Source organism: Paramisgurnus dabryanus, chromosome 1 (assembly GCF_030506205.2).
Source record: "Paramisgurnus dabryanus chromosome 1, PD_genome_1.1, whole genome shotgun sequence".
In the NCBI taxonomy this organism is placed as follows: Eukaryota; Metazoa; Chordata; class Actinopteri; order Cypriniformes; family Cobitidae; genus Paramisgurnus; species Paramisgurnus dabryanus.
Window position 1 is genome coordinate 27,290,533 of NC_133337.1, and position 12,154 is coordinate 27,302,686.

The following is a 12,154-nucleotide window of genomic DNA, read 5'->3' on the forward strand; positions in this document are numbered from 1 at the left end:
TCACATCACTAGAACAAAGTAACAGATAGTTTAAGCACATGACCGACGGCGTGCGGTTAGAAGTTAAAAAGCTCCGCTCATGCGGACGATCCGAGATTTTATTTAAATGGGGAGTTTTAAGTTACATTAATTATTTATTTAAGAATCGTTTTGTGGATTATCGCCGACTCTTGGAAATAGCAGACCGACCAACCAGTGGATTTTATTGAAAGAAATGGTGGCTTACGATGAACCCTGTGTGGTACCTATCAAACGGACTTTACAGAAGATAGACTACCAGAACCAGGCTTGCAAAGAACTAGAGGTGAGAACCAAAAGCGAGTAATCTCGTCTGCTTGTTTTGTGTGATGAAAGCTTGTTTGAGTCGTTATCAGTCTTGGTTTTAATCTCGTATTCCTTTAAAGGAATAAAGCCACAGGTGTGTTTCTCAAGGGTGTGAGATATGAGTCAGTGTGCAAATCGAAGGGGGCAAAGGTCTTCTCGGTTTAAGTGGTCACCAGTGAGTTACTGGATTACGCTTTAACCGAGTGCTTTGAAATCCTGATGCCTGTTTTGGCTATTAAACGCACCCAGACAGGAAGCCTAAAACCTGTTTGTTCGGCTGCGAGCGGGAGTTTTGGAGGTATATGAATGCTTTTAGCATTAACCCCCTCAGGGCTGTTTTAAGGTGCGAGAGCCTGTAGAGATGAAGAGCATTCCTGTAGTTTAAAAACAATCACGGCCCAGGTGTGCTGCTGTTTAAACCCCGATGAGAGCATTCAAACATGCGTGAAGATCTTACTTCTGTTAGCAGGCTGATATTCCTCTTTGTGGTTTCGAGTTTGATTCAGAAGGGGGTGAATGGTTCAGTTGTCGGGAAGGGAAAAGAAGAAGTAGCGAATTATGAATGAATCGAAGGAACTTGGAGTTAGTTTAAAGGGAACATCACATCTCGCCCTCAAACTTGCATAAATTGCCTTTTATTGAACACAAATGAAGATATTTTGAATAATGCAAAAAAGTTAATCTGGAGCACCATTGACTTCAATGGTAAAAAAAGAATAACACTATGGAAGTGAATGGTGCCCCAGATCTGTTTTTTAAAAATTTCTTTGATTAAATTAATCCGAACAAATGTAAAAAGGTTTATGAAAAAAACTGGTGACCGGATATTCATATTTTCGGTGAACTATCCAGTTCCCCAAAACCATCTGATTCATTTATAGTTCGGTACTTCTCCTTTTGAACAATCCATTTAGGCTTTGTTTTGGCTTAATAGATTTTTTTGGAAATGTTTGATTCTAGGCAATTATTTGATCTACTTCTATTCCTATTTTTTATGTAAAGCTCCTTAAAATGACTTTATGCTAATCCCCAACACTACCCATACCAGAAAGCCTTTTTGGAAAGCCACTTATTTGATTTATGAGGACGTCCCTAAAACACGAGTTTACCAGATTAAGTTCTTTGTCTCCAAAGTATATCCAAGTAAACACACAGGCATATTGTTACACAGCAGGTCTAAACTGTAGTTCCTGTGGGGGAAGATCAAATCTCCCAATGCTCCTCTCTTCAGGGGTCCAGAGATTCAACCCAACCAGAAATAGGCACATTATCAGTTTATCTGTCTGCCTACATGTTGCTCTTTCCACTCTGTAATCTGTAATTTAACAAAAGGAGTGGGTTGTTATTGCAGGGCTTTCCCAAATAACAGACGGTGTGTTTATTTGCTTTAAGCTGAAACGTTACCGCTGCATTCATTTAAGAAGAGCGGTGCACAGATTGGAGCTTTTAGCCGCTTCCCCTGCGGTCATTTTTTACCACATCTTCTGCTTTTGGCCACCGGTGGAGACGTGTTTACTTCAGTGATGTGCTGCAGTGGGTGGCCAGGTCGCAACCAAACTGAAGTTGCAGATCTGCTAAGCAGCTTTCTGCCAAAATGAGAACACATCGCTTTTTATATACTCAACAACTGGAAAACCATCCATTAATATGTGCATTTTAAAAAGTCCCCCGCTTGGAAGACGCAAGCACTTCGGACTACAAAGATCATATTGTGCATACGTTCCTCAGACAGATGTCCAACCATCTCGCTTTGAATTTGTTGAGGTTGGCTGGAGGCCCAGTAATTATGGATATGGGGCTTGAGAGCGTCCCCCCCACCTTTTACAGGGGGTTCAGGTGTGCCTGTCGCTCTCACGCGAGGGCTGCAGGGCCTGCCCCGACACGAAGCCATAAACAACTCTTGAGGTAGAGTTTACAAGGCTCGGGTCAAATCTGTAATTCACCATGGTGGTCCCCATAATCCACACGGTTATATTTATCTCGGCTAAATGACTACAAGCACTTGATTATAGAGGGTCTGTATCCTATAGTTAGTGTATTATGCCGAGTGCATGTGTCATTAGCATAGGACAGCTGACAGAGGAGTTGCCGACATTCCAGTCATGCCTCTTGAACCCTCGGTCCAGGGTCACCATCAGAAAGGGTCTTTGTCTTTTGTGCGACGGGGTCACTCTCAACCTCTGACTTCCAGAGGTTGTAGCCCCAATCAACCTGACCTCCGGTTGAGCCTTTCACACCCGTTTAGTCTAGTCTGAATATAAACTTGTTATGCAGTTAATAATTCAGTTTCCATTTCCGTGTCTCCTCATAGGAACCCTGTACCAAGCGCGTGCGGCCCCTAGGCCGAGTGACCTCCCTGGCGAACCTCATCTCACCCGTGAAGAATGGGGCCGTCCGACGTTTCGGCCAGACCCTCCAAGCCTCGTTTCGGGGCGACGGTCGGTCTCCGGGCGTGCCCCAGCAGAAGCCCTGCAGCAAGGCCGCAGCCCCGACGCCGCCCAAACGCCGCAACAGCACGCTCTGGTCCGAGACCCTGGACGTCCACCAGAAGGGAACCTTTTCCACCAAGGAGATTAAGAGACAGGAGGTGAGTGCAAAATCCCAGACTATTGATGTCCCCCTGCCAGACGCTACTGAATAAGGCTCGTGTGACTTATTAAATCCAAATGGCCGGAGGCTTGGAAAGCGCATCCGTTGTTTTTATTCGCTCAAGGTCTGGCTGTGTTTATTTGGCGCGTGATCTTGGCACGCAGCGAAGTGGAGCAGAAAGAATCAGACCGCATTCTAGCGTCTCCGAGTCAGACGTACAGCACTAACACAAATTCGTCAGTCTGACGCATAAGTCTCGCCTCTCATTCACAACCAGACCTTGTAATAAGACGTCGAAGCAAGCCTGCCAAAATTCTCCCAACAAAGAGAGAAATATCACACAGATGTTAAACAACAACTGACCAAGCTTTTGCTGTTTAACCACTTAACCGAAAAGGTGATGCACACCTTCAAAGAAATATAATATAGAAGCCTAATCTTGGTCTTGTTTTAAAGGCGACACTTTTAAGTTTTTTACGAAAGTGTCTGAAGATGAAAAAAATTAATAAAAAAAATGTTATAGCAGTTTACATTTATTGTAATAAATAAAATAATGTAATAAAGTATATATTTTATACATAAAATGAGATTTGCGTTACACTTTTAGTGGTTTTACCAACAATGGCCACTAGGTGTCAATGGTTTGCATATTCTTGTCACAAATTAATAAATTACTGTCACTGCATTATTATTATTGCTTAAATATGAAAACTATATTAACTTTCCAACAATATATAGTTTGTCATGATGTATATATCAAAATATTGACGTACACTCATTGAGCAGGACAGCACCAGTTTTAAGATAGTCAAGAAACTTTCGTCTAAATGTTTTGGACATCTTAACAGTTTCATGCGCTCATAAGGTGACCACTTTATATGTTCTCGTTCTCTCCAGGCTATTTTTGAGCTGACTCGTGGAGAACAGGACCTGATTGAAGACCTGAAGTTAGCCCGAAAGGTTTGTCTAATTTACATTTTTGGAAAACGCGTTCTTGCGTTGGCTTTCTTCCTCCATTTATAGCCAAAAAATGTCTCTCTGTAGCTGTTAGTTACTCATCGTGTCTTCATTTTGTGTCCAGGCGTACCATGACCCGATGTTGAAACTCTCGATTATGTCCGAGGAGGAGTTAACGGCCATCTTCGGAGACTTGGACGCTTATATTCCCGTTCATGAAGGTGAATGTCACAAAACATTTTGTTCCCTGATTATTATTTACTAAATGTGATGAGCAGCACTAACTTAATTTCTATCCAATCAGATCTTCTCGCTCAACTGGCGAAAGCCACAGGCCCGGATGGTACGGTGAGACAGATTGGCAAGATTGTTGTGGACTGGGTGAGTACTCTCATGTGTACTACATTGAAAAACGATACCCGTTGAGTGTTGCTGAAGTGTTAAGAGTCTCTCGCATTCCTCCACAGCTGCCGAGGTTAAACGCTTACAGGGAATACTGTAGTAACCAGCTGGCCGCCAAAGCGCTCCTCGACCAAAAAAAGCAAGACCCGAGAGTTCAAGACTTTTTGCAACGTTGCCTCGAGTCGCCATTCAGCAGGAAGCTGGACCTGTGGAGCTTTCTGGACATCCCTCGCTCACGACTGGTCAAATACCCGCTTCTTCTCAAAGAGATTCTCAGACACACGCCGCCAGATCATCAGGACACGGCGAGTCTCGAGAAAGCGGTGAGTGTCAACGCATCTAGGCTTTCAAAGCATGAATATTTTGGAGACATTTGGTGTTGAAGTCTCGTTTCCCATTTTCAGATAAGCATCATTCAGGCCGTGCTGGCCGATATTAACATGAAGAAAGGAGAGTCGGAGTGCCAATACTACATAGATAAGCTGGAATATCTGGATGATAGACAGAAAGACCCACGCATTGAGCAATGCAAGAGCCTGCTTTGCCACGGCGAACTGCGCAACAAAAGCGGCACGGTGAGTTGTTTTTGTTTAGATGGAATTTGTCCGACACAATGACAAAGAGATCTTTAAGATAAAAGGAGATGTACGACATGTCAATAACCTGATTTGTTTTGTTTTTTAGAAGTTGCACGTGTTCCTCTTCACGGAGGTTTTGGTCTTAACGCGGCCCGTGACGCGGAACGACCGCCACTGCTATCAAGTGTACCGTCAGCCGATCCCAGTGCAGGATCTCGTTCTGGAGGACCTCCAAGACGGAGACGTACGCATGGGCGGCTCATTCAGAGGGGCGTTTAGTAACGCAGACAAAGGTACAAAATCTAAAGGGTAGCATTTTGTTATTTCTTTCTACCCGGTTGTCATTTACTCACAAACATTTCTCTTTTTTTTAGCCAAAAACATCTTCCGGGTTCGCTTCCAGGATCAAGCTCACGGTCAGTCCCACACGCTGCAGGTCAACGACATCTTCCACAAGCAGCAATGGCTCAACTGTCTCCGTTCCGCCATGTCGACCTACAAAGACTCCGCCATTCCCGAAGACGAACCCCTGTCCACCCCCCCACCGGCGGACGCTTGCAGCAAACGCCGTTCGTCGTCCATCTCTGCCGTCATGCATATGGAAGAGTCGGATGAGAATTGCCCGAGCATCGCGTCTTCCGCCCCTTCGTCTCCCAGCTCGGAGGAGCCGCCCAGCCCCACGACCTCCACCACCTCCACCCTCTCGTCTTCATCGTCGTCGTCGTCATCATCATCTTCCGTCCCCTTGTCCCGCAAATCCAAAAAAGACAAACGTTCGCTCTGCTCGTTGGGCAAACGGAAGGAGACCATGGTGTAAAGCAAAGACTTTGAGGACTGAGCTATCCCACCATGCGGAGGACTTGTATTTATGTGTGTATGTTTCTACAGCAGTGTTTGTGTGTTACTGTCCACAATGGCAGCTATTATTACCAAATCCCAACCTGAACCCTACTATGTCCACCTGTACCGGAAAGACAGTATTTGTAAGACGAATGCGTGGATCGCGAGGGATCGGAGACGGATGGCATCCCATCCCGCACACAATCGCACATTTAGTCTTGTTTACTGTTAGTTTGGTATTATTTTATTAATGTTGTAATTAAAGTTTTACTTTTTTAAACTTTGCATTAAGATATTTACTGTAGCTCTTTTTTGTTTTTATCCAAAAGCACTGTGGTAAACGTTTAGCTGTTAAAATATGAATGGAAAGATACCCAATGAATACTTTGTAAAAAGAAAAGAAAATACTGGAAAGCAAGTCTTACTGGTACATTCCCATGTTTAATTTTAAATCAGATGGCATTGTTTTTATCAAAACAGCACGGAAGATAGCTACGTTCAGTAGCTGAATGATTTTAAGCGTTATTATTTTGTTTTACTCAAACCTGAGCCATGTTTTTCAAACGTTACGGAGGAATATTCAAATGTAGTATCTTGCATGGAGCTTTACTTGTTGAGTCCTGTTTATTTTCATGAGGGCTCAGTGCATGTACATGCGTGTCAGAGCAGAAGATGAGAGTCGTATAGAGGGGTAGATGTATGTTTAATGAGGGTTCGAGAAATGTTGACGTGAGACTAGAAAGGAAACTGGAGTAGCATTGGACACGATTAGAGAGACTTGATGATCAGCACTACTAGAGATTAGTTTTATTTTTGTAGTGTCTTCATTAGGGAGAAAGATTTGGTGACCTGGTGAAAAGCCAGTGTGTTTTTTATTAAAAGAAAGATGAAGTATGTTGGAGAGGAGAAATTGAAAGGTACAGAATGTTAAGATGTTTGTAATGAAATTAATGGATGTACAATATTGAGAAAGACTGCGTTGGCTTGTATGTGTATGTGGTTTAAAAAAAATATTTAAGAAAAATAAAGGTCTGTGTAAGATTTGCATCTGACAACTGGGGTCCTTCTCTTTATTCTGATGTGAGTTTGTGTTAAAAAAAAATATATTTATAGCCTTCTAAAAAGGCAGCTGAGATACTGAGCAATTCCAGCGTTATAGATTTGACATCAGTGTAAAAAATATCATTAATATTAAATCATTTAATATAATTGAATGTATTAGAATGTTTTTATTACCAATACCAATATATCTGTTTATATTCTAATGAAAGAGTCCAGACATCAGAAAAATATCAGTCTGTACTCATGTTTTCTGTTTTAGATGAGAGAAATATACACGTGTTGTGTATGTGACAAAAAAGTGACACAATTTTTTGCGAGGCAACATACTTTCTGTCAATTAAATGCACAAAGCAGAAGCAATAACATCAAACAAAGGGATGGCTCTTCAAAGTAAGGAATAATGTATAGAAATTAGGGCTGCATAATGATTAATTGCGACTATTCGTTTGCAGAATAAAAGTTTTTGTAAACATCACATCAAATATAAAAATGTATGTACTCCTGTAAATATTTCTTAAATATATATACATGCACGTGTGTGTATTTATATATTCATAATTATATTACGCAGAGCACACACATATATGATTTTAACAAAAACTTTTATTCTGCAAACGATTAGTCACGATTAATCGTTATGCAGCACTAATAGAAATAAACCCAGACAACTGTCATCAGTGTGTTTTGGATCGCACCAAAGGGGTTTATTTCAAGATAACAACCTGCTGCCTGTACATTATCCCGGTTATTACTCGGCTATTTAACTCATAAGGTAAGGACTATTAAATATTGATTTGAAATATTTTTTTTGCAAAGACGGAATAACAAACCTTGGAATGTTGCAACTGACCAATCAGAATCAAGCATTTTAGAGCGGTGTGTAATAAAAAGAAATAAATGCGCACACAAACATTTTAATTTTCATATAATTATGAGGAAGAAACTACGTTATGGATGTGACATTTATGAAACCTGCACTCAACAAAAAAATGTGAAAACCCATATGGGAAAAAAATTATTTCGCTGTACAAAAATATATTTTAAATATATGCTAAATAAATATGCTATTAGGCTAAATAAGTTAATTTTATAAAGTATAATTTTACAATTAAAAATATATTTAATTTGAACCTTTTTAAAACTGTGTTTGTAAGTTTTTATTCCAATGCAACGTGAATATATTTCCTTTGATTGAAATGGCTAAATATATTTTAATGTTTTAAAATGTATTTACTTGTAAAATACTTTTCAAAATATGCAATATATATATATATATCTGTGAAAAATATTATTTTTAAACATTTTTCAAATTTATTTCAGCAAATATCTTTTTTTTGCCATTTTTTGTAGATTTTGAAGATATTTGCTGTATGGGAATGTTTAAAAACGTAAAGACCTCGCACTGATATTTACATCTCCAAATATTGAAAAACATTTTGTAAAAATAAAAAGATCCGCACACAAAAATTGGGAAAAAATCTCAAAATAATTTATTGTCCAAATGCCACATTAAGTGCAAACTTTTTTGGGATTAAATCCAAGCATACACCTGCGGTCAATTTAATAGGCTTATTACCGCAATCATTATAATATACCGGACATTAATTATTAAACCATAAAGGCAAACAGACACAATGTCACAATATTATTTTTGAATCTTAGCACCGCCTGAGGGTTTGTGTATCAGCATTAGTTTGGACTGTTGTCTGGCGCTATGCACGTCAGCGTAACTTAACTTCAGTGGCCGGTTGCATAAACCTTTGTGACTGATCTTAAAAGTTAGTCATAATTTTTTTCAAGAATGATCATAACTGTTTTCAAGGGACATCTCACTTATTTTGAAAAAAATTCCAATTTTCCAGCTCCCCTAGAGATAAACATTTGGTTTTAGACCATTAGCATCGCGCTTAAAATAACCAAAGAGTTTCAATATTTTTCCAAAACAGTAAGAATCAAATATTTTAATCTGGGGAGCTGAAAAAATGAGCATATTTTCAAAAAAAGTGGAGTGTCCCTTTAAGTATAGAAAGGTAGATTGGTCTTATTTATATCCAAATAAATAAGACTGATTAGCCCTACACTGTAAAAAAAATTCCGTAGAAATTGCAGCTGGGTTGCCAGTAACTTACTGTAGATTTACATTTATGTTTTTTACTGGCAACATTTTGTTCAAAGTTAAATGAACATTAAACATTTACAAGTCTTTATCTTTACAGAGTAAAACAAAACAAAAAACAGCATCCAGCAAAACATTCTGGGAAACAAAATCTGAAGCAAAAAACAGAAAAAGGTTGATGATGATTTCTGGTTCCCAGAATGCTTTGCATGAGGCTGTTATTGTATAGTTTTATTCTGTAAAGATAAAGACTTGTTAAAATTTCAAATTTATTTAACTTTGAACAAACTCTTGCCAGTAAATAACATAAATTTAAATCTACCGTAAATTACCGGCAACCCAGCTGCAATAACATTTTAATTTCTACGGAATATTTTTTACAGTGTAACTATTTGCTAGTCAGACTCATTCTTAAGACAGTCTTAATGTCACGGCTATTGTTATGCAACCATCCACTGGTCTCTGTTTGTTCAATGGTCTAACTAGTTGCTAAACTAAACTCAATGACAAATACCTTGTTGAAAATAACAAATGTTTTGGTTTCCTAAAGACGAGGGAAGATGGCGATGATGGATTACCGCTAATGTTATTTGATGGGAGGTTTGGCAGCCGATCTGTAGTTAAGCTTGTATACATTATATAATACACATTTTAAACAATAACATTAGCACAGTTTAGTTTTTGATATGATTTAGCTATGATTTGAGTCTAAGATAATCTATGTGTTGTTTATTTTGCTTGTTTTTAGAAATAAACTACACTGTAAAAAAAATCCGTAGAAATTACAATGTTATTGCAGCTGGGTTGCCGGTAATTTACCGTAGATTTACATTTATGTTATTTACTGGCAAGAGTTTGTTCAAAGTTAAATAAGTTTTAAATATTAACAAGTCTTTATCTTTACAGAATAAAACTTTACAATAACAGCCTCATGCAAAGCATTCTGGGAACCAGAAATCATCATCAACCTTTTTCAGTTTTTTGCTTCAGATTTTGTTTCCCAGAATGTTTTGCTTGATGCTGTCTTTTAGTTTTACTCTGTAAACACAAAGACTTGTAGATGTTTAATTTTCATTTAACTTCGAAACAAAATGTTGCCAGTAAAAAACATAAATGTAAATCTACGGTAAGTTACCGGCAACTCAGCTGCAATTTCTACGGAATTTTTTTACAGTGTACTCTTTAAATGACTTTGTTGTTATTGATTCTTAGCGGAGTTTACTGTTCCACAAAAGCCGTTTGTTACTGCTGAAACCGTCTATAAAAACGTATTTTTATGTTAAGCTTGATATTTGCATGGAATTGCACTTATGAAATAACATAACACATCATCATCCGATTGTCAAAAAGCTAAAGTCGTAAATTTTTTGCTGATTCCATGAATTCCTTCCAGAAAAGCTCTTGATAGCAAAACACATAAATTCACCAGCTCTTCTCCAGAAACATTCAAACAAGTTTCAAACACATTTCCGAGCAGGCAACGTCCTCAAAACATCTTCCATTTATAGTATTTGGACGACACCCTGAATCTGTCTCATCCACCGGCATTACTTTACCACTCTCCATTTCATTTACATCTTGGCAGTTGTATAAAGAAAATAAGTCTCTATTAAACAAAACTCTTCATTTATCTCCCCAAACCTCCTGACTGATGGTATTTAACTCTAGCAATCTCAATTATTGAAACAAATAGCCTGTCAGAAATCACTTAACATGTCTGTTGACATGTTTCAGGGTCTGGATTTGTATCGCACACGATTGCTTTGTATTTGAGTTATTTTGTATTAAAGCAGACAATGTTCATAAGAATGTGGACCGATTCTTGTTTACAATGCAAACCTCAACCTCATAAGTTCACGAGCTAACCTGATTTTAATGCAACAAGCCATTGTTTTAATAGTTTTGGCTCTTGGATGGTCAAGTTGGCAAAGCTCCGTTTAAGGGGGTTCAGGTTTTATGGAGAAATTTCCTCATGTCTGCCTTTTACGGATAACCGAATTCTCCAAACATTCGCTCATTGTACCCAGGGAGCCTGCCTGCTGTTGCTGATTTACCCTAATAAGACATAATAAAGATATAACTTAAATACTCATAAACCCTCCAGTGTAAGAAAGTACAGGCATTTATGACTAAGTTCGGCTGTGTGTAAAGAGGGTTGTGTATTGTGAAGCAACACGCTCCATACTGTTCCTTGATATAAGACCGGAAACGGCATTTATTGAGGCAACTGGGATGACGGTCATTTTACAACAGCAAGCAGACCAAACATTTACTAATAACTGACAATGTTTTATAGGGGTTTGGAAGAGGGTGATGCTTTTCTGGAAGCATCCCAAATGCAACAAAGCACAATTTTTCCATTTCGTTTTGGGAGGGACTCAAAACGCATTAAGCAACAGAGGCCCTGAATAATAACAAAAGTTTGTATCGCACCCTCCGAACTGTACAAAGTAGCGCTGTCAAAGATTAATCGCGATTAATCACTTACAAAATAACAGTTTGTTTTTGCATAATATATGTGTGTGCACTGTGTGTAATTATAGTTATATATAAATACACACACGCTTTGTGCTCCTGAATAGCTCAGTGGTAAAGCATTGTGTAAGCAGCGCAAAAAAGGGTCATGGGTTCGAACCCAAGGAACACACGTTGATAAAAATAAATAGTAATGCACTGTAAGTCACTTTGGATAAAAGTGTCTGTCAAATGCATGAATAAAATAGAAAATAAATAAACATGCATTTATGTGTTTGAGAAACATGTACATGTATATATAAATGTATTTAGATTTTGAAATATTTTATATTACCATTTTTTTCTGGACTATATTCTGGACTTTTTTCATAAATTGGCTGGGCCTGCGATTTCTAGTTAGTTGCGACTTATATGTCAAAATTAATTTATATTAACCAAGAATAACCATTACCGTCTACAGCTGTGAGAGTCCGCTCTATGCTGCCCTTGTATTTATGTAATTTAATGGATTCAGTGATGTGAAATGACTTCGGGAACTTTTTGAACTTTTTTGATTTGGCTTGTCGTGTTAATTTAGTCTATTCAGCCTCTCAAGTATGTTCGATATGCTATTGTGTTCAGTGAATAAATGGTAATGTTACGTTAACATAAACGGACACCTATTCAGCCTGCTGTTCTGTGTGCCATTGTTTAGTTGAATAACTTGCCTTAAATTAAATGTCTGTTCTTCGGCTTGGATTTTTTAAAATCATTTTCTAAATTAACGCGACGTTATTAAGTGCAACTATTATATTTTTCATTTTTTTCCTCT

At 38.4% G+C, this 12,154-nt stretch overlaps 1 protein-coding gene across 1 annotated transcript; it reads left to right on the forward strand.

Moving 5' to 3' along the window:
* Positions 1-5,806, forward strand: LOC135779214 (neuroepithelial cell-transforming gene 1 protein-like). Its single transcript, XM_065289935.2, has 9 exons — positions 1-304; positions 2,636-2,911; positions 3,811-3,873; positions 3,995-4,091; positions 4,175-4,251; positions 4,338-4,595; positions 4,677-4,847; positions 4,957-5,143; positions 5,225-5,806. Exons 1-9 carry the CDS (start codon positions 215-217, stop codon positions 5,665-5,667), a joined length of 1,662 nt encoding a protein of 553 aa, XP_065146007.1. The 5' UTR covers positions 1-214; the 3' UTR covers positions 5,668-5,806.
* The last annotated feature ends 6,348 nt before the right edge of the window (positions 5,807-12,154 follow it).

Excerpts from the sequence above, each read along its gene's own strand:
- LOC135779214 (XM_065289935.2), top strand. The coding sequence starts at position 215 with ATGGTGGCTTACGATGAACCCTGTGTGGTACCTATCAAACGGACTTTA. Across the intron at positions 4,252-4,337 it reads GCAAGATTGTTGTGGACTGG|CTGCCGAGGTTAAACGCTTA; the intron begins GTGAGTACTCTC and ends ATTCCTCCACAG. Across the intron at positions 4,596-4,676 it reads CGGCGAGTCTCGAGAAAGCG|ATAAGCATCATTCAGGCCGT; the intron begins GTGAGTGTCAAC and ends TCCCATTTTCAG.